General features: G+C 39.6%; 2 protein-coding genes across 11 annotated transcripts; one reads left to right on the forward strand and one right to left on the reverse strand.

Moving 5' to 3' along the window:
* The first annotated feature begins 100 nt into the window (after window positions 1-100).
* si:ch211-222n4.2 (uncharacterized protein LOC101885505 homolog) lies at window positions 101-4219 on the forward strand. Of its 4 annotated transcripts, none has more exons than XM_048167653.1 (7): window positions 101-445; window positions 2889-2955; window positions 3046-3160; window positions 3254-3473; window positions 3551-3651; window positions 3918-3974; window positions 4078-4219. In XM_048167653.1, the coding sequence occupies exons 2-7, from the start codon at window positions 2928-2930 to the stop codon at window positions 4211-4213; spliced, it is 657 nt and encodes a 218-aa protein (XP_048023610.1). In that variant the 5' UTR covers window positions 101-445; window positions 2889-2927; the 3' UTR covers window positions 4214-4219. The 4 variants fall into 4 exon arrangements, with proteins under 4 accessions (XP_048023610.1, XP_048023608.1, XP_048023609.1 ...); XM_048167651.1 differs by having other exon boundaries at window positions 2908-2955; XM_048167652.1 differs by having other exon boundaries at window positions 2908-2955; window positions 3257-3473.
* Window positions 4220-4249: 30 nt separating this feature from the next.
* med15 (mediator complex subunit 15) lies at window positions 4250-22786 on the reverse strand. 7 transcript variants are annotated; one of them, XM_048167646.1, is made up of 18 exons: window positions 22628-22786; window positions 21575-21662; window positions 21411-21462; window positions 21297-21311; window positions 21028-21186; window positions 20678-20919; window positions 18526-19017; window positions 18229-18384; window positions 14140-14241; window positions 13565-13683; window positions 13345-13478; window positions 7028-7162; window positions 6879-6942; window positions 5547-5613; window positions 5282-5442; window positions 4915-5081; window positions 4740-4838; window positions 4250-4588 (listed from the first exon to the last, which is right to left on the reverse strand). In XM_048167646.1, the coding sequence occupies exons 1-18, from the start codon at window positions 22693-22695 to the stop codon at window positions 4452-4454; spliced, it is 2457 nt and encodes an 818-aa protein (XP_048023603.1). In that variant the 5' UTR covers window positions 22696-22786; the 3' UTR covers window positions 4250-4451. The 7 variants fall into 7 exon arrangements, with proteins under 7 accessions (XP_048023603.1, XP_048023602.1, XP_048023605.1 ...); XM_048167645.1 differs by having other exon boundaries at window positions 20678-20916; window positions 21288-21311; XM_048167648.1 differs by having other exon boundaries at window positions 18229-18381; window positions 18535-19017; window positions 21288-21311.
* Window positions 22787-22991: the final 205 nt, after the last annotated feature.

Here is a 22991-nt window from a genome sequence, read left to right on the forward strand (position 1 = left end):
ATGGATATGCATCAGATCTCTATCATTTCACACTGAAAGAAGTAATGCAATGTCTTTGTTAAATCTGTTATTTCCCAGCTGTATTGGAGGAAGTAGTGCTGTTACCATAGCAGCCACCTCGATATTAAACGTCCTAGTGCGAGAGGAGTGTACAGTTTATGAAAACAAAACAGCCCTCTGCACGAATTCCATCTGTGTGACAGCATGCATTACCAAGTTTTTTGGGTAAAACATGATTTATGACGCAACGTGGCAGCGAAACGTCACCCGCTTGAGTAGACGCACGTGACGTATAGATCCCTGCGGGAATCAAACTTGTTTCACAGCGAAATGGATACGCGAGTCGACTCGCTGCGGAGGAATATTGACTTCTTACAAAAGCAGCACAGAGAAACTCTGGAGAAATTACATGGTGAAATAGATACTTTAAAGCGGCAAAATAAAGGTACATGCATGTTAAATTGCCTTCTATGTGTTACAGTAATGGTATGGCCTTTTCATGAACAATACATTGACGTGTGACATGGGTAATACTTGTACGTACACTTAAAACAAAAGGTATCATTCTTGTTTCATTTGACGTAATTTACTGAGAACATGTTTAGGTAGGCTACCGTTAATAAAAAATGATGCCTGTGTTGCTGTAATAATCTTTCTGCTTGCCTACGAGTTTAATGGATAGTCCACCCAATTCTGTCATAATTTACTCATTTGCATTTCAAAACTTGTATGGTTTTCTTGTGAAATACAAAGATTTTAGGCGGAATGACTGAATCAGTCATTCACTTCCACTGTAAGCAAAGTTGCAATGAAAGTGAGTGGAGGCTGAGGCTGTAATCTTTTTCTGTGGAAGAAAGTCATGCAGGTTTAGGAGAACATGAGGGTGATTAAATGCTCAGAATGTTCATTTTCAGGTGAAGTGTGTGTTTAATGAGGATGGGCACCTGCTGTCAGGGTATCAGAGGTGATACATTAGTACGGGTTGCCTGGTGATGTCGAGCTGCTGAATGAAGAAAATGAAAGAATAGCGTTTGTAACCGCTGTGGGTGGCAAAGTATCAGTTTACACAGACAAACGTTTTGGTGTTTTGTTTCTGACTGTCAAAACGAGGTTTGTTTGACCAAATCATGTATAGGTATTTTACTTACATCAAACGGGTGAAAGAAATACACGAGAAATAAATTTTTTGCTGATGGTAAAGACCGGGTCTAGTTGTCACAGATGCGATATTTGAGTCAAATATTGTATAAATGCCATTTCATATTTTTGTTTTACTCTTGAGTTAACAATAATACACAACTATGGGGTATTTTTCATAAATGTCAGGTTGGGGCAAGTTATTACGTGTTTTATCAGTTGTAATTTCACTGTAAAACATTTTCAGCTAGTTAAACTTAGAAATGAAAGTTCACCTGCTGCTTTAAAAATGTGAGTTAACTCAACTAAACATAAGTTAAAGGATTAGTCCACTTTTAAATACACTTTTCCTGATAAATTTACTCACCCCCATGTCATCCAAGATGTTTATGTCTTTCTTTCGTCAGTCGAAAAGAAATTAAGGTTTTTGAGGAAAACATTCCAGGAATTGTACTTACGGAAAGAACGCGGCGCCAGTTTCGTTTTTTTCCGTAACTTGAATAGGGAAGGCGTAGGACATTCAGCGTAAGCGTTATGAAGAATGCGGAAGCGGAAAGTACGTTCAAGGCAATATTTTGTTTATAAAGCATAAACGGTTGTATTTTTTTCGAAAATAACCGATCGATTCGCTAGATAAGACCCTTATTACTCATCTGGTATCGTTTAAAGCCCTTGAAGCTGCACTGAAACTGTAATTTTGACCTTCAACCTGTTGGTAGCCATTGAAATCCACTGTAAGGAGAAAAATCCTGGAATGTTTTCCTCAAAAACCTTAATTTCTTTTCGACTGACGAAAGAAAGACATGAACATCTTGGATGACATGGGGGTGAGTAAATTTATCAGGAAAAGTGTATTTAAAAGTGGACTAATCCTTTAACTCAACTTGATGATAACCTTTGTTTCAACTTACAAATAGTCTAGACAATGCATTACTTTAATTTTTAACTTAAAATAATGCGTTGTCTTGACTATTTTTGAGTTGAAACAAAGGTTATCTTCAAGTAGAATTAACACAATTTTAAGGCAGCAGTTGAACTTTCATTTCTAAGTTTAACCAGCATACTGTTCATTATTGTTCTATGTTGGGTAAAAACAATATTTAGAAATTTTAAATTTTCCATTTCATAAATTTTGTTTTTCATAATTGTTTTACTGTTTATTTTTCTGAAAGGCCATTAAATTACACCATACACACACACAGTCTGGTTCACTATCCTTAGGCGTAATGGTTTTTACACTGTACAAACTGTATATTCTATCCCTTACACTAACTCCTAAACCTACCTATCACAGAAAACTTTTGGCATTTTTACATTTTCAAAAAAACATAATTTAGTATGTTTATTAATCCATTTCCCCCATGGGGAATGCTGGCTGGTCCCCATAATGTAGGTGATTTTATCCTTGTGGGTACCATTTGGTTCCCACAATGTGATATAAACCTATACACACACACACTCTTATATGTTATAAATAAAAAGTATTCTCAAATCAGCATCAAGTAACACCTTATCCTGTATAATGGGCCATGTTGTCACAAAAGGGACTGTTTTAATAGCATTGTGCCTTTTTCCTGGGCAAAGTATAAATGTTAAATAACTTTTTGGTTGTCAAGTTTTCAAGACTTTCCAAAATAAACCTATTCTGAGGAATTAAAAAGTGACATCTAGGCCTGGTTTTGCTACATGAATCATACATACATTAAATTGGACGTATTTGTTAAATGTCATTCTCCATTCTGTATTTTTAGTCTAATTATGTGGTTACAGAGTTGCAGTACAAGCTGATAATGGAGCCTGCAAAGTCGAGCAGTAAAGGTTAAGTGACACTTCTCTATCATATTTTCTCAATCAAAACCATATGACAAATACAAGTTTACTGTAGCTTGCACCAAAATTCAATGACAGGATCTAGCCGTATCCTGAGGGATCATATAGAAAGCAACAAATTCCAGAAAGACAGAACGAACTACCTGGAGCAAACTCTGGAGGACACCTGCTCATCACAAAGCACAGAGATCAGGTGCTTACAAAAATATGTTATTTAATATAATAATAATAATTATAAAGATGTAAGGGAATATATGCATTAGTAACATTCTTCTAATACCTACAGCAGTTTTTTAAAATATAGAGAAAGTAGATCAAATTCTTCAGGGACCCTCAAAGCAGACCAAATAGAAGGTCCTTCAGAAGCCAAAGCAGGGTTCATCACTTCTCTACAGCCTCTAATGATCCAGTGTAGTCCATCTCAGGCCCCTCGACCTCCCACCCTACAGGAATGTGAGGTCATCATACACCAACTGTACAACGCTAATAGCCTGCAGTCCCAGGAGGTGAGATCATTTATTTCTCAATCTCTCACAATATACAAGAATGCTTATATAATGCATTTTAATTTGTCTCTTCTCAGATCCTACGTGTGAAAGCTGTCCTCAAAGACATTGTTTTCAACAAGAAAATCACTGCAGAGAATTACATTTTGACCAAGGCTTATCTTGCTGATGGTAAAAGGTAATTTCTTTATCACTAAATTTCATTTCCATATCCCAGAAATCCTGTCATGTCCCAGTCATATTTCACACCAAAATCAAAGGAAAATGAGATATATATATATATATATATATATCACAAAAATAGCATAACGATGTAAATATTTTTCAATGTATATTTTACATTATGGTAAAAATGTTACGAGAATGACTTTTCATATACATTTTGGAGCAAAAATGTGCCTTTTCCTCCATTTAACTTTTAGATTACCTTCTTTTTTTTGGCAGAGCTGAAGATTCAGAAACATTTCCTCAGCTTTCTCTCCAAACACTGCCTAGAGGACTGTAAGTCAATACTTGTAAATTCCTGATATATATTTTATTTCTAACCTGCCTGCCAAGAACAAGTCAGTTTGGGAGATGTCACCCTTTGTTACTATCTGAACAGACCCGTGTCTCAGGCTAGTAAAGCGGAGAAAGTGATCCTCCCTGCCCTCAAACAGACCCTCAACAACAACATAGCAGACAGACAGAGGAGAACTCAAGCTGTGCAGAGACGCCGTCTACAGAGGACTATGCGCTGAAGGACCAATCATGTGTATTTGAGACTTTGCCACACATTTCAGATTGAAACAGCAGTTTAAATGACTTTATTGATCGAGCAATGCACAAACAGTTAAGGCTTTAGTGTACTGAAATAAAGAAAACAAACAGATGATTATTCATGTAAATAAAAAAAGACAAAGAAAGTATTAATATATTGCCATCATTCCATAGAGGTGCAAGGATTATACTGGGCTGCTAGTGCGGATGGGAAAACAACTAAGCAGCTGAAAGGCAAGCCTGTCTCACGCTTTGAGCCCAGGTGTTCAGCAGTGCCGTCACAGAGTGCTTGTCAGGGAGCTGAAGGAGTTTAGAAGTCATGTTCTTATGCACATTCTGCAAGAAGGGGTTGGCCTCTGAAAACAAAGAGAGGAAGGTGAGGAAGTGTTCATTTGTTTCACAGCCTATGGATTTTCATTTAAACTGGATGCTTAAGAGGGTTGCATTTTAAAAGGCAGTCTAAGATAGGACACTGACAGTTAATGCACAAATCAGGCTTAGACGCACCATACTGCTGACCGTCATCTTCCCAGTGGGGGCTCTGATCGGGGTAGTCAGCAGGAATGCTCAATTGAAGAGGGGGAACACTGGGAAGATTTTTATCATCTAGACAGAGACAGTACCATGGTTAATTTGTACACATGTACAGGATGCATATAGTGGGCACAAGTTCTGAACTGACCTAGTTTACATATGAGATGCACCGTTCCATTGTTGCTGCAAAAGGACGGGTCCAGATTGACCAGGAATTTGGAATTAAGCCGAGCCACCTCCCCTTGAAGTATGTTAGGGATGGTCTGGCGCTCGTCATCCTCAAGCTTCCGCTTACGGGAAGGAATTGAGGGGCCCCTGTAATGAAAGAATATATTTTGTAATATGTAAATTTATGAGTTAAGGCAGTATGGTTTCTTTTTTTAAAGTAATACTAAATAATAAAATATTTCTTGAGCATCAAATGAGCATATTAGATTGATTTCTGAAGGATCATGTGACACTGAAGACTGGAGTAATGATGCTGAAAAACTGGCCTTAACTGAAATTGATCTTACGTGATTGGGGGTCCATGAATTGCTGTCATCGCAGGAGCAAATGTGCGGTAAAGTGAATGGTTGAAAACCGGGGAGCGGATGTTGGCCAAGACAGCATCCAGCAGCGGCTGGCACAGGTACTGCTTTTTGGTACAGGGCACTGGGGGAGGGGGAGGAGTTGGCTGAAAACAAAAGTCAAGACGTCACTGTAGAAATCGGTTACTGCTTTTAAATTAACAACACAACTTAACTTTGACTTCCTATCTCGAAATAAAAAGTTACTTACCACTGCCATGTCATTCTTTAGTTTTTCCAATGCTATTTCACACTTCTGTAGTGTTTTAAGTGGACACCTAGTGGAAGACAACAATAATGCAACCTTAAAAGGGATAGTTCACCCAAAAATGAATACATTTACTCACCCTCAAGTTGTTCCAAACCTGTATAAACTTCTTTGTTCTGCTGTCCACAAAGGAAGATGTTTGGAAGAATGTCTGTAACCAGGGCTTGCCAAATGCGGGTAGATTTCAACTGTGGCGGGTAAGACAGCCACTCCCACTGGCCACTTTGGCGGGTTGAATTTCAGCCTATACAGCCTAATCAAAAGGTAGCCAAGCTTGTCGTAGCACAAAATTACAATCCGATCACGATTCGTTATCGATTAACTTAGTGAAGGCGGAATAGGCGGAATCACGCTGAATGACACACAGAAGCACGCTCTCTCTCTCTGTCGCGTGCACAATCATTTCTCCTTGCGCCTGAATAGTCAAATACATGCACACACAGATGTCAAAATGTCCATCGTGTGGAGTATTTCACGTGAATACAGTCGGTTATGGCTTAAGTGTACGTAAACAGGTGAGTAAAAACTGGATATGTGTCAGTATATTACGTTTATGCATTCAGCAACTCAATTAAATACCTGTCTGTCATTAATGTTAATCAACAAAAGATCTTAAATAAATGTTAAATAAACCTAGTGTATCTGAAAAAAAAAAAAGAGTTTAGGCTTTTTAATTTACTATTGTATTTGTAATTTGCTTTGTTTTTTTTATATAGACTAACAAATATAAATTATAAAATTTATCATATTATGGTCATATTACCCACCCGTACCAGCTGATATATCATGTATAGTCTGCATTTGAAAGTTTGAAAGGGTTTTAAATCTAGCTAATCAAGTAAAATGACTCAAAATCAAGTAATTTTAGCATAACAAAGTCAACTTTAATCATGTAAAATGTAATTTCCCAACAGCAAAATTGTGGCCAGTGAAAATGCTGAGTGGCTAGTAACTTCCGAAAACCACTAGCCACAGTGGCTGGTGAGCAAAAAAGTTAATGTCAAGCCCTGTCTGTAACCAAGCAGATCTCGCCGCCCATTGACTACCATAGTAGGAAAAATAAATACTATGGCAGTCAATGGGGGACGAGATCTGCTTGGTTACAAACTTTCTTTCAAATATCTTTCTTTGTGTTCAGCAGAACAAAGAAATTCATACAGGTTTAGAACAACTTTGAGGGTAAGTAAATGATGACAGTATTTTAATTTTTGGGTGAGCTATCCCTTTCATTATAAGCCCAAAATCAACACTAGAGATAGTGTCCAGCTTTCTTACCTTGTGTTGGGGTCAGTCAAAATGTTAAGCAAACTTTTCATTTTGCTCAAATCCTTCTTCCTATCTGTAAAGACCAAACATAAAGCATAAGCACTAAAATCAAGGGGAAATGAAATAAATCAGCACCAAAGAGAAAAAGTCTCCAGTACCTTCATTTTTGTCTATTTTGTTAATCATCCTGCGCAGCGGCTCAATATATTTTGACAGCTGCTTCAGTTTATCCATGTAAAGCTGGTCCTCAGACTGTGAAGCCCCTGCTGGACTCATCACAGAGTTTGGATTGCCTGTAATCCAAATGGGGGGAAAAAAGTTTAATTAAAATCTGGCAGCCACTGAGAAGCAAACTTATAGCCGATAGCCTAATATATATATATATATATATATATATATATATATATATATATATATATATATATGAGCAATATCACACGAGTAGGGTTTTAAAGACACTCCGTTGTTCTTCTTATTTATTTACACACTCGTGCCGTCGAACTGTTGTATAAACGCAATATCACACGAGTAGCCGTGCGATATGGCTGTATATCAGCACGCTGTGATTACCTGCGGCCTCGTGCCTACGGACGAATCACAGCGTGCTGATATACAGCCATATCGCACGGCTACTCGTGTGATATTGCGTTTATACAACAGTTCGACGGCACGAGTGTGTAAATAAATAAGAAGAACAACGGAGTGTCTTTAAAACCCTCTTTAGTGCAGCACTACTTCCTTCCGCCACGGATTCAAATCTCAAGTTGTCAGTTGGACCAAGCCTCCGTTACTAACTCTAAAACGTCACTTTAGAACTAGTAACAAAGGAACGTTGAGTCGCTTCATTGAAACACATTGAATTTTGTACAGTACTAGAGAGAGAGAGAGAGAGAGAGAGAGAGAGAGAGAGAGAGAGAGAGAGAGAGAGAGAGAGAGAGAGAGAGAGAGAGAGAGAGAGAGTAGTTTGTAAAACTTTGTTTTAGAAAGAAAATTTTGTACATTTTAAGGTTAAATGCATCAATCTGGTGTACTCTGGAAACTCAAAATTAAGAGCTTCAACCCATGTACAGTGTGCAAATTCAACAAAGAAACAGCATTGACTTGTACCTGGACATTAAAAAGGGTTCAAACATGTTTTTTACAATACTTTTGTACTCATTTCTTTTAAAAAGATAAATCCTTGAGGTTTTATTTTGATCACCAGATCACCAGCTGATCGCGTGCGCAAATGTGCACACTTCTCTTTAAAACACGCAGCACAGACAGACTGTATATATACTTAATCAATCACTGTCTTTGGCTGTTTTATAAAGGCACAAAGCCATATCACAGTAGTTATGTTTTAAATTTTCAGTTCATTATGAAATGGTGGCGGCAGCAGAGGGTCATTAATGGGAAACACTGAATGAATGTATAGCTGATAAATGTGCTAAAGTTGTCATATCGGTTGTTATATAACAAAAACCCTTCCACCGTGACCGGACCGAAAGAGATTCTCGAGACCTGCCGCTGCTCTGAGTGAGTGACAGGAGGCGTGGCTCTGTACAACTGCGGTGTGCGTGAACTCGCTGTCAGAGAGGAGAGAGAGAAAGCGCTGCCAGTGTATGGTCGGATACTGTAGAAAAGCGGTATTGTAACCCCTCTAACCCAGGTCCTTCTCACCCCGCTCCGCGCGGGTCTCGAACCCAGGTCTCCGGCGTGGGAGTCGGACGCTCTAACAAGGAGGCTAAAGGCTGCAACCTCTAGCGTCAGTCGCTAGAGCATCTCTTAAGATCAGAGGAGTGAGGTTTACTCGCACAGCAACTACTAGCTGGCCTCCGTTACACTCCCCCCCCTAAACCTCACTCCCATCCGGGGATGGCACCAATGTAACCCCTCTAACCCAGGTCCTTCTCACCCCGCTCCGCGCGGGTCTCGAACCCAGGTCTCTGGCGTGGGAGTCGGACGCTCTAACAAGGAGGCTAAAGGCTGCAACCTCTAGCGTCAGTCGCTAGAGCATCTCTTGAGATCAGAGGAGTGAGGTTTACTCGCACAGCAACTACTAGCTGGCCTCCGTTACACTAGCTCCTCCCCTACCTGCTGCATATTCAACAGAGAGGAAGAAACGGAGTAGCCCATAGGCTACCGACAGCAAAGAAATGTATTCTATAGAACTTATGCAGCCCCGCCCCTTTTCAGCGCTGCGCTCGTTGTCTTTTGACTTCCGGCTTGTATTTCCACAGCGATCGTATGTATTTATGAATGAACCGCTCATTTTAAAATCTTCCCGTTCTACTGACATTTGTTAAGACCCCCGCTTTAAACATTACAATGCTCATGATAACTTTTGTTAACTCTACAACACGTAAATCCACTTCACCAGCTAATTCTTCTTCAACAGCGATGCCATAGAAATATACAGGGCTATCGCGAAAACGGAAGTTCAAAGACAATATGTTTCTCGCATGTTTCTCTGGAAAATAAGGTCTATAGGCTAGATTATTAAAAGTTCCTTTCAATTTAAAAGTCTCTACTGACTGGCTGACTCATTCACCTGTAAAGTGTTGCCGCCATCTAATGGCGTATTAATGTAACTTTCATTCAATCCATATCACACACTAATGGACATATTTATATAAAATTATATTTATTGAACAACAAATAAACACAATTGTTCAGTCAAACATAAAGCACTACTGTGCCCGTGACGATTGTCAAGTGTGCCGTGGATAATTACCAAAATGCCAAAAAACAAACAAAAAAAAACAATAAATGCTACACCTTGTAGCTTATCTCTATATTTCCTAATTTTTGAAAAAAAAAAAACAAACAAACAATGATATAGGTCACCCTTTACGCTTGTATGTGGGTTTTTACAAATGTTTAACAAATGAAAAGGATTTTAACTTACTGAGACCCTGCGACCTCATATGAGGACATTACATTTTTGCCTCTTGACACAATGATAGTCAATTTTGTAAATCTTAGACCTGTTGGCCACATTTAGGGGCACTGCCCACACCATCTTGTGGTGATATCACAACATTACACCACTGTCAGTGAGAACAAAATGGCTGGAATATCAGCAAAAAACTTCTACCCCAGTTCCCGAAAGAAAAATGACCCAGGTAAAAAATCTATTCAAATTATATGAATGAAACAAATGTATTTATGTACAATACTGGCTCTATCATCATATGGGGATTAAAATTTGAGATATTTTAGTAATAGTAGCACTCTAGGACATCAGTAAATGTGAAGCACTCGTTTGAGGACATTGGGACTATATAACGTTTTTTTTCTACCATGTGGTTAGCTAAACATGGGAATATTTAGATGGATCGCATTAGCATTGAAAAAACAACAACATCTGTCTGTGTGTGTGTGTGAGCAGAGTAAATCATGGTAAATCATAGTAAATAATACTACAATATGGTTTAATCAAGGTGAATCATGCTAGAATCCTGGTAAATCATTCTAGTTAATATCGGATATCGGCAGATAGGCCTACTCAAACCCCAGCTGGATCTCCAATTTTTTTTTATGTTATTACAGCGAAACTTTCATTGTCAAGAGCAGAACAATTGCTCATGGCAATTGCAAACAACTCTGAGGTGGAGGACCTCTCAGATGGGGAAGATAATGATCCTGCTGTGGACGAAGTCATTTTACAAGATGTTGACCTCATGGATGAGCATCCTGATTTTTCGCCACCTGATTCATCAGGAGATGATTCCGGTGAAGAGTACACACCACCTGATGCAGCTGAAGATACTGACTCTGAGAATGAAAGTCAGCCAAATCATCCACAAGTGCACAGATGTGGACGTAAACAACAGCATATTGAGAATGATGAGCTGGATGAGGAAGATCAGAGACATGGAGAGCCCAGACCAGAACCAAGGAATGCTGGACGTGGAGAACGCTGGAGATCTGCTCCATTTAGACCAAATTTGGTCCAGTTTCAGGATGGAGATGATGGACTGAAAGATGAGCGAACAGGTTGGCAGCCACTGGATTATGTGGAGCAGTACATTGACTCAGACCTGATGAAACTCATTGCTGACTGCACAAATGCCATGTCACTGGGTAACAGTGGGAGATCTCTCTCAACTTCGGTAGATGAGATTTATCACTTTTTTGGAGCAGCAATCTTGATGTCTTGTGTGCATTATCCACAGATAAGGATGTTTTGGTCCAATGCCCTTACAAATCCCTGCCATTAGTAACACAATGTCACGTGATCGCTTCTTCAAACTTAGGAGCCATCTGAAAGTAGTTATTGACTATGATGTATCAGAAGATAAGAGGGAAACCGACAAATTCTGGAAGGTGAGGCCTTTTATGGACCGTATACTTTCCGGCTGCCGCCTTCAGGTTCGTCCAGAATGCGTCTCAATAGACGAGCAGATGATCCCGTTTACAGGGGCCTATCCAGATGGGAAACTATGCGTGGTCAAGTGGTACGACAACAAGCCAGTTGTGATGCTCTCCACTGTTCACTCTGAGCAGCCAGAAGATACTTGCCAGCGGTGGTCCAAGAAGGGAAAAAAAGTATGTGACCGTGACAAGACCAAGCATCGTGCGCAAGTACAACTCAAAGATGGGAGGTGTAGACATGTCAGATAGAATGATGAGCTACTACCGAATGTCTGTGCGGACGAAGAAGTGGACAATTCGCATGCTGATGCATTTCATGGATCTTGCCCTTGCCAACAGCTGGCTGCTGTATCGCAGAGATAACCAGGAAAATGGCACCCCAAGGAAATCTATCATGAAGTTTCTTGAGTTTCGCATGGTAGTGGCTCAGGTATTCCTCAGCAAGTGTGATGTTCTTCATGAAGGTACTCATGTCCCAGAAGAAGAGAATGAGAACGGACACCTTCCACCACCAGGCAAAAAATCTCGGGTCGCTCCAATCCCCCATATCTCAGTCCGTTCCAGTGCTGCTCATCTCCCGGAGATGGTGGCCTTGAAAAACCCCATGCGTTGCAGAGCACAAGGCTGCACTGGGAAATCCCGTGTGCGATGCACGACATGCAATGTGCATCTGTGCTTGCAAAGTGAACGAAACTGCTTTGCAGCATTTCACACCGGCCAATAGGGGCTATTCCAGACAGGCTGGAAAGATAGAGGCACTTTAGCTGTTTTATTAGCCATGTTTCAGGCTGTTTACATTTTATGTAGGCTTTACACTCTGATGTTTACATTTTCAAATAAACTGAAAATGTGTCAAATTAACTTTTTGTACCAATGGAGTCTATGTGTGTCATACAGCAAGATAGACCCACTGTACTCATATGAGGACATTCATTTTTGAGAAAACTACTTATTGTATTAAGCTGAAATTTTGAATTTTGACTAATTAGGACCTTCTGGCCCCAACAGCAAATAATATTTCAAAAAGTTATGATAGACCCACTGTCCTCACATGAGGACATCTTTTTCTGCAAAAACTACTTCCTGTACAAAAACAAATTTTAGGTATTATACTTATTAGGTCCTACATATCCCAAATAGCAAGAACAATTATAAAATGCACACCAGGCAAACTCTCGGGTCTGGCTTGTGACAAAACCTCTAACTCCATTGGATCCTCAAACTGTCAGTCAAACCTCATAAATCTGCCTCACCTCGTGAATGAAGTGCGCACACCGGACATCTCGTCTATGCAATGCAAAGGTAAATAAAGATCTGATGCTTGGGAAAAAAAATGTAAAGCGTTTTCTTTACTCAAAACAACACTGTCTATAAAGGGTATGTATTTAAAGGGAGCAAGAAGAGGAAGCAGAGAAGAGTCGTTGTCTGATATGTCCCGTCTAGTTGTAGCCAATATGCTATATGCTATATAAATGATGAGGTAATTATTATCAAATTAAACAGCACAATTCGACTTGCTCTGGAACAAATAATAGATTAATAAGACCAAAGATTGCCCGTTCTATGTACTCAAATTGAATTATGTCTCATGTTTAACCACTATAAGATCCAGCGGTAAACCCCCGAAGCACTGGCCGAGATTAAGCTGTTCTTGTCGGGTACACCAGCACTGAACGCCCGCTGACGCCCTGGAGTTCGCATCTCCGAAAACGTCAAAACAAATTGTAAAATAGGCGCTATTATTAAATACAAGTCACATAATTCAGGTCTAAACAACTACATTCTCGCCTAAAAAACTATTAAAACTACAGTTTGTGGTATAACAAGTAGTATTTCTAAAAATTACGGTTGATTTGATCGGCCGGAGTGATACAAACGGTGAAAAGGTAGGAAGAGTGCTGTTATCACTGAAATATCGCATGGCTATCAGCCAATCAGATTCGAGAACCAGACAGAACTGTTGTATAAATATATATATATATATATATATATATATATACACACACACACACACACATACACATACATATATATATATACACACACACATACACACACACACACACACACATACACACATATTTATATATATAAAAACAAGAAATCTGCACTGTACCTGGTGTATTCAGGGGTCCAGGTGAAGGTACCTGAAGGGGGTAACTCTGTGGGGTGCGTGAAGAGGCAGGACTCTGGGATGGCTGGGGAGAGGGACTGGGTTGGAAACCTCCTGGAGATGGGGTCGGACCAGAGCTAGAGGCAAAAAAGGGTTGAATTAAACTTCTGAAGTTAATACTGGTAAATGCATATTGGAGAAAAACTAAACTATTTTACTATACCTGACAGAGTTGGGCTGAGAGGAAGGAGGCTGGGGAGATGGCTGAGGCTGTGGGGGAGGTGGCATCGACTGGGGCGTCTGCACATGAACTGGGGAGGGTGATGACATCATTTGCTGACCCTTTGAAAAAGTCAGGAGAGAGGGAAAATGAAAATGGGTTCAAAGTGAATAGATGAGTGGAGGAGAGCGTGCACACCACTGGTGAAGCCAGTTACCTAGAGATAACAGACATACAGTCAAGATCAGCTTGCTTCGACTGTAGAGCACCAGTAGATGGCGCTGTTTAACCAGTAGATGGTTGCTTTTTATTTAGCTTCCTCACTAATGTCACTTTATAACAAAATCCAGTCCACTTACCTGTGCCACACACTTTTCAATTTCACTGGCCTAAATGCTCCTGTGTAATTTCCGACTAAATGTTTCTGATTGTGAAACTGGTTGGGGGTGGGAGTGGGGGGTAAAGGGAGGCAGATGAGTGTGGATTATGGACAGCCTTCACTCGAGTGTAAAGCCACAGACGTACGCACCCACCGGGTTGCAGCGCTGAGACCCTGCACTCAGCCCTGCGGTAAATACCTGTGGCATTTGCTGTCCTCCCATGGCAGCGGGGTTTTGAGGAATGGCAGAGTTCGGGGTGGCGCGGGGCAACCGAGGTGGAATTTGCATCCGGGGCATCATCTTTGAGGAGGACAGAGGGGACAACAGACATGTCACAAGCAAAACAATAAATGCAGTGCATCAGCGGACATGAGGAAGCCCATGCAAGAATGCAAACAGAAATAGATTCGACAGGCCTGCAAGCACAGATGCACATACAGTCACATTCAATTATGCAAAACAAGGCTATCCAAAAAATAAAAAGATGTGCCAGCACGGCAATCTAGTGAGCTTCCTGTCATTCCAAGAACTCATAAAGGAATATCCCGGGTTTAATACAAGTAAAGTTTAAACGACAACACTAAGTTGTGACAATATTGATTGCTACTAAAAAAGGACTTTTTTTCAGTGATGTAGTTACATTGTACTATTAACTAACTACATGTACTTACTAAACATTTAAAAATAGGGTTACGTTTAAAGGGTTGGTTCACCCAAAAATGAAAATTCTGTCATTAATTACTCACCTTCATGTCGTTCCACACCTGTAAGACCTTCGGAAAACAAATTAAGATATTTTTGATAAAATCTGATGGCTCAGTGAGGCCTCCATTGCCAGCAAGACAATTAACACATATAGATGCCCAGAAAGCTACTAAAGATATTTAATTTTATAAAGTGACAGAATACTTTTTGTGCACCAAAAAAACAAAATAACGACTTTATTCAACAATATCTAGTGATGGGCGATTTCAAAACACTGCTTCATGAAGCTCCGAAGCTTTACAAATCTTTTATTTCGAATCAGTGGTTTGGAGCGTGTATCATATTCCCAAAGTCATGTGATTTCAGTAAATGAGGCTTTATTACATCATAAGTGTTAAGTGTACATCATCATTTCAATGGTTCACCACTGGGGGGCGTGAATTTGGCAGTTTGATACACACTCCGAACCACTGATTCGAAACAAAAGATTCGTAAAGCGTCGAAGCTTCATGAAGCAGTGTTCTGAAATCGGTCATCACTAGATATTGTTGAATAAAGTCGATATTTGTTTTTTTTGGTGCACAAAAAGTATTCTCGTCACTTCATAACATTAAGGTTGAACCACTGTAGTCACATTAACTGTTTTAAATAATTATCTTGCTGTCAATGGAGGCCTCACTGAACCATCGTATTTTATCAAAAATATCTTAATTTGTGTTCCGAAGATGAACAAAGGTCTTACGGGTGTGGAAATGACATGAGGGTGAGTAATTAGTGACAGAAATTTCATTTTTGGGTGAACTGACCCTTTAAGGTTAGTTACTTGTCCTTCTGTTACTAATCCTTCTGACAACATAACCTCTAAAACAGCCCTAAAAATTGCAAAGAAAATATTACAAAAATACAGCTCAAATAATACACAAGTTTTAACAGAAGAAATAATATAAGTACTTTTACAAAATTACTGTAATTTCTGTTTTTAAATCATCCAAAATTGGCCCCATTTACTTTTGCTGTAAACGGCTCACAGAGTGTGGTAATCAATATGTTGCCGTTTGTTCTTAAATTGTATTGAACCCAGAATATTCCTTTAACGTCACTGGCTGTCAAGACAAGGCAAGCCACAGGCCAATGGATTTCATGCTCTCTTTTCATGTACCAGAATCATGCAAAGAACGATGCAGTGGGTACTTCTGCATCTCCAACAAGCCTTTCCACTCTAAATTAAAGCTGTAGTGGAGCTTGCCATCCACTAATGGCTTTTAAAGGGAAGCTCTGATCAAAAGATGGGCAGATGCAATGCAACCATCAATACCTCCCTTGAAACACATTAGGGAAATCATTTAAAAGCTCAAAGTAAAATATCACGGTTTATTATTAACAATCATAGCAAACTGTAATTTATACAGCTTTGTGCAGGCTAACCTAAAAATGGAATGCATTTCTTGTCAGGTGCATGCAGAAAGGGCTTGTGGGTTCAAAATAGCAAGCAAGCAGTCAGGCAGTTAGCTGCACAAACACGCATAATGCAAATGAGATTAAAAACTAACGCTACTCAAACGTAAACTGACTGCTCTGCTAGATTTCACACTCTGCAAAAGAATAGAGATTTCCATCTCTGGCTTTAGTATAAACTAGGGCCACACAGATGGGAAAAGCTGAATAAAAGCAACATGAAGCAAAATGTTATCCACCGAACGCTCGCAGATGGGAGGGCCACCCTTGAGGGAGAGATCTGACTAAATGTATTTGAAAAAGTAAAACGGGCATCTAGTTGAGCTTATCTTTATCATATATAACTAAAGACAGGATGCACTACCTGCTGATGGCAAGTGCTGACAAATAAAGAAGAAATAGCCTCCAGAATGCATTTTTAGGAAGCAGTGTTGGGCATTTATAAACTAAAACTAGCTACACTACAGAACTAACATCAGAACGCCGGCTCAGTATTGGCTGACATTGTTCACGTGAGCAGCACGACACGTGTGTTATGCTGATGCAGGAGCCGGCCAATAATGAGTCTGCGTTCTGACATAGAACACGGAAGCCTGCACTGTCTATCCAACGTAAACAGCGCAGGAGACTGACAGGGGAGAGACAAAATTGTTGAATAAAGTCATTATTTTTGTTTTGTTTTTGTACACAAAAACTATTCTCATCATTCCATAACATTAAGGTTGAACCACTGTAGTCACATTGACTATTTTAATGATGTCTTTACTACTTTTCTGGACCTTGAATGTAGTAATTATGTTGCTTTCTATGGGGGATAAAAAAAAAACCCTCGAATTTCATCAAAAATATCTTAAAGGTGCCCTAGAACCAGTTTTTACAAGTTGTAATATAAGTCTAAGGTGTCCCCTGAATGTGTCTGTGAAGTTTCAGCTCAAAATACCCCATAGATTTTTTTTTTTATTAATTTTTTTAACTGCCTATTTTGGGGCATCATTAACTATGCACCGATTCAGGCTGCGGCCCCTTTAAATCGCGAGCTCCCTGTCCCCCCTAACTCTCGACTATAATACAGTGCATTTACAAAGTTCACACAGCTAATATAACCCTCAACTGGATCTTTACAAGATGTTACGTAACAGTCGGTGTTATGTTGAGATTCACCTGTTCTTCGGAGGTCTTTTAAACAAATGAGATTTATATAAGAAGGAGGAAACTGGTGTTTGAGACTCACTGTATGTCATTTCCATGTACTGAACTCTTGTTATTCGACTATGCCAAGGTAAATTCAATTTTTGATTCTAGGGCACCTTTAATTTGTGTTCCGAATACGAACAAAAGTCTTACAGGTTTGGAACGACATGAGGGCGAGTACTTAGTGACAGAATTTTCATTTTTGGGTGAACTAACCCTTTAATCAGCTTTTCCAGTAACAAGTAGTGTATTTTATAACAATTGTGATATTAAAATATTATACATTTCAAAATTAAACTTACTTAAACTTCTACTGACTTAGTTCAGTTAACTAATTTAAAATAAACTTTTTATTTTGTCATATTTTATTTTAAAATATACATTATATAGAATTATTCAGCTGTTTGCCTGCATATTGTCGAAATGCAGCTTGTTTTCCCTTTTTTCAACATACCCTAAGTATTAATGGATCGAGTCTTAAGTATCATTTATGTACATAGAACAAACAATGAGTTATTGGTGATAAAGTTTAATGCTTAAAATTAGGGGTTTGGAAAAACCCTGAAACCAAGTATGAGTAATTATAAGAGTGGTGCTTGCTAGTTATGAGTAGCTTGTAATTTGTCAAGCTACTTGCAAAGTAGCTTTGCTAACACTGGTGAAGACATGAGTAGCTTATTTGTTCAGAAACATTCAGCTGTGATTGGAGCCAACCGCTCTGGCCCACAACTAAACCTCTATGGACAAGAAAAATATTGATGTATAATACGTCTGTTGTTATTTAGACAATGTGCATTACACTACGACCCACCACCAGGCAAAGAATAAACAGATCTGATGTCCAAAAGAAATACAAGTATTGATTTTGGTGGCATGCAATCACTCCACGCTCCAGTCTCTTATCTCAATCCTCACCACACTTTGCACTAGGTTTACCTGGCCAGAGACTGCTGTGAGCTGGGCCCCCTGCTGGACTTGTTGAACCTGCTGCTGCTGCTGCTGCTGTTGTTGCTGCTGCTGCTGCTGCTGTTGTTGTTGTTGTTGTTGTTGTTGCTGCTGCTGTTGCTGTTGCTGCTGCAAAACTCTCGCCTGCTTGTATGAACAGAAGCAAACAGAAGACACTGAGACTAGCCGGTGTAATATGCTTCTCCGGACCACTTTTGACAGAGATTTAAAGTAGTTCTTATGCATTTTGCATTATTATTGCATTCTTTTAGGGCAGCTGATCTTTACCTGCATTACCTGCTGTAGCTTCAGATGTTGCTGCTGCTGTTGGCTGAGTGAGCTGATTTGTTGATGCTGTCCTGGAGCCATTTGTGGTAATGACTGGGGCACCAAGACTTGCTGCTGCGAGTGAGGGGGCATCTGACCTGCCACTCCCTGAGCCTGTACCTGGCCTTGACCTTGAGCTTGGACCTGAGCCTGAACCTGGGCTTGAAGCTGCTGCATTTGCTGCATATTCTGGGCTTGGGCTTGGGCCTGTGCTTGAGCTTGAGCTTGAGCTTGAGCCTGAGCCTGGGCCTGGGCCTGGGCCTGTGCTTGTGCTTGAGCTTGAGCCTGAGCCTGGGCTTGAGCTTGAGCCTGGGCTTGAGCTTGAGCCTGTGCATGAGCCAGTTGCTGATGCTGTTGTTGTTGTTGGTGTTGTTGTTGTTGTTGTTGTTGGTGCTGTTGTTGTTGTTGGTGCTGTTGCAGTTGCTGCAGTTGCTGCATTCTGGTTTGGTGCAACTGGAGTTAAAGCCATTAAAGAATAAATAGACAATAAGTTAATTATAAATAAATACAAATATATAAATTAACCTTTTAATTCAAATACTGTCATGTAGTATCTTCATTTGGACATGATTTCACCAATCATCACCACTATTTAAAGGTGGGGTAAGCGATATTTCAAAAACACTGTTGGACATGGTTGATATTTGAAATACACTCCCTCTCTTCATTGCTCCACCTCCAAAACTCACACTCCAATCTTAACCACCCTGCTCCGAGTCAGTCTCGACCCCTGCTCGCCTGCACACGAAGCAAGTGCGCTAACAATGACCGCATAAAACAAGAGTTTGTTGTTAGCCGCCAACAACACAGCAGCTCCAGATAATCAATGACACTCAAACCCAGTGTTGCTCACATGTGGAGCGCAATCAAAGTAGCCTCTGCGTCTGTTTTCAGGCCCTCCCGCTTAGCTCTCTCCAGCACCAGAAAGCCTTTCTAATATTAACGCGGTTCCTAAAGCGCTTGCCCAGTCATAAACCTTCATTCCAGCGATATTCTTCTGAGCTTTTCTCTTTTATATTGTGTCTCATATCTCTTTCTGCTAATCTCCCTCTTGCAGTCTCCTTGACCATCATACGCTCCCTAATGCTGATTGGCTACACGTTTGTTGTTGTTTGTTGGTGTGTCGGTGTGACTAACTTCCAAACAGCGTTTTTTAAAGCTGCAGTCCGCGATTTTTCCTCTTTGTCGCCATCTCTGTTTGAAACCTGCAATTGCAGTCATATGCAGAACAGTTATCTGTACGTGCGTTGTGCATCAGCACAGCTCGTCAGCGCGGATGAATCTAATGTTTGCTGTCAGTCACCGCACTGGTGTGGATACTGAACTTCAGAATCACAGATTCTACATCTTGAAAGTATGACCAATATAAGAATTTTCACTGGAAAATATCATCTGAACAAGTAAGTAACATTTATGCCACTTTTGTTCTGACCAACTGAGGAAAAAAGCATTAGGCCTACAATAAATCGGGCTGCTGATGATCGCTTAGCTCAGATCATGCCAAACCATGCAAATTATTATTACTGTTATACTGTTCTCAAATTGTTAATGTTAACAACATCAGCATTGCGTGACCGTGTATTTAGTGTATATTTGCGTTACCTGTAGATTTCAATTTCTGTAGCAACTCCACAGCCCAAGTCTTTTGCTTGTGACTAAGGGTGAATCTCCAGTTGTCACAGATGACTGTCATTTGGACCTTTCTGGATTACAATCCGCCATCAAAATGACAAGTTTAATTATTTCAGCTGCTGTGAGAAAAGGCTATAAATGATCCGCTACCAGCAGCGTCCTCACGTGATAAAACCGACTAGCCTGGACTCCTTCATTTCTGTTTACGGACGTGACGTAATGACGCACAGACGAACTGCTGCATGCTCGAATTTCCTGCGGAAATCCACCATGTCGCTCTTATTATGAAACATTATTACAAGCTTACCGTTGTGAATCGAGCTAAGATAATGAGATAGTTTTGAACACTGGCTGGTTATGTACTTGATTGTACAAAATTGATTTTGGATAATTTTTAACCAAAAAAAGTTACGGACTGCAGCTTTAAATATCGCATACTCCACCTTTAAGTAGAAACATTAATCTTTCCATTCTTCATTACCTGGTTCTGTTGTTGCTGCTGAGTCTGGGCTTGCTGCTGTTGCTGATTCTGATGCTGCATTTGTTGATTCTGATGGTGCTGCTGCTGCTGTTGTTGAAGTTGGAGGTGCCTTATCTGTTGGATCTGCTGCTGCATGGCATTCTGCTGCTGAGGCTGCATGACAGCCTGCTGCTGCAGCTGGAACTGCATGGACTGCTGCTGTTGCGGCTGCTGTATCATCTGCATCTGCCCGGCAGCCACTGCTGGAGTAAATGTGGCATCATAAGTCATTTCATGGAAATGTATGAGAATTAAAATAAGATTATTAAGCCAAACAGTCTCTCTAATCAGCTGACAGCTATTGAATTTACCAGCCTGCTGGCCTCCCTGCATGGTATGTTGACCCATCTGCATTTGCCCCATTGGCCCCATACCACCCATTGGTGCACCAGGGGGGCGTGGTCCAATGCCAATAACTCCAGGACCACCTCCACCCACTCCTGGTAAATTCTGCAGGGCATTCATGGGGTCTAAAAATAAACAATATTACCTTGAAATTCAGCAGAAAATATATTCTAACAGTTAAATGGTAGACTTAAAAAGATCTTAAATAGGTAGCTCTTTAATTTACCAGGCCCACCTTGAGACTTCTTATCTGCAATGAAAAACAATCTGTTCAGTATACAGTCCACATCTAAAAATTACAGCAATAAGACAAAAAAATAGCATAGTAAACAGTGAATTAGCTACTTACGAATGTCTCTAAAATGAATTATCAGCCTCGCAACCAGAGATAAATACTCCTCCTGTTTCCCCCCAAAAATATGAAATGTTATTCACTGCCCTTTTAACAATCACACACTAACAAAACAGTTCCGTTAAAGTGTAACATGTACATTTAAAAGTAGTACTACTTACTCTGGTCTTTGCTTTGATAAAAACATGGCTCTCCATGTCAGTACTGGACTTTGTGTGAGCAGTTCCTGCTTTTCTCATGGCTTCATCTCTGCAATATAATAAAGCAGAAGTCTGAATATTTTATCACAACTGATGCACGACAAATAAGAAATGTTACCTATCATTTATTGACACTAAGAGATATCTCAGAACATGAGCACTATTAGAAGGGCTTTTTAATTGTAACAAAGAATAAAACAATTACAAGCAAAGAGATAATAAACTAAATATTCTAAGAGGGTTACAAACAAAATATGAAATTCTGAAATGAACTAAAGTGTATTATCTTATAAGTATTACAGCAAATAAGAGTCTTATAAGCAAATTAATTCATAACTCTTGAAAAGAACTCAAATATACATCTTTCTTTAAAATTATGTTTTAAATTTTCATTTATGAATGTAAAATTTTGCAAAGAATTAATAGTAAAATAATGTAATAATATGTATCTAATTTCAAAGAAAATGTTTAACTATTACAAAAGTTTGGGCCTAAATTCCTTTTATTAATATTAGAAAAGTCCATTCAAAACACTAAATAAACAATTCCAAAATAAGTGGGTTATTTTTCTTCAAAGTGATGAAAAAGGAGCAACTGGGCAGCTATTAGAAGAGCTTATAATGAGCCTAAAGTGGTCACAAAAGCGATTAAATATCTTTAAGGTTAATTCTCTTTTTCCCACAACGTTATACAGCATTTATAATATATTTAATACATATATCGCTTGTACATACTTGACTATTATTTAATGAGGCTTACTTTCTATTAGCTAGCTAACCGCAAAGCTAAATTCTAAACAGAAAATGTAATCTCACTTAATGAACACAATAACGTGATCAGATAATTAATACCATAAATTCACGTACAGCCTATTTTTGAACACTTCGGCTGTTTAACATGAGCTGATAACAAGCCTGAGCATCCGCTAGTTAGCAGCTAACTAGCTAGCCGACTCCGAGACTTCCAGAATGTGCTAATATAAGGACATAACCAAAAAATATATTGTATGCTCACATTTGTGCCACTACTTTCTGTCGAAAGGCTGGACTCCTCCAATCACTATCAGGACCTGGGACCTCCATAACTGTTATTGCTGAACAACGTTGAACAAGCTGCTTCCAGTTAGCGATGTCCGCTTGGTAAATGAATCATTCCAGTGAATCGGATCTTTTCAAGGAATCGGTTGAACCCGCTCACAGAATTGGTCTGAAACATTCGTTCAAGAATCTGAATAAATTAACTGTTCTCGAGTCGAAGAAATAGCCTAATACAAATAAATCTTACTTGAAATATAAGCTTAATGCCTTATTGGTTGTCAAATTTATTACACACGCAACAATGGTCGTCCGTTAAGCTTTTTAAGTAGAGATATAATAGT

Source organism: Megalobrama amblycephala, linkage group LG18 (assembly GCF_018812025.1).
Source record: "Megalobrama amblycephala isolate DHTTF-2021 linkage group LG18, ASM1881202v1, whole genome shotgun sequence".
Classification (NCBI taxonomy): domain Eukaryota; kingdom Metazoa; phylum Chordata; class Actinopteri; order Cypriniformes; family Xenocyprididae; genus Megalobrama; species Megalobrama amblycephala.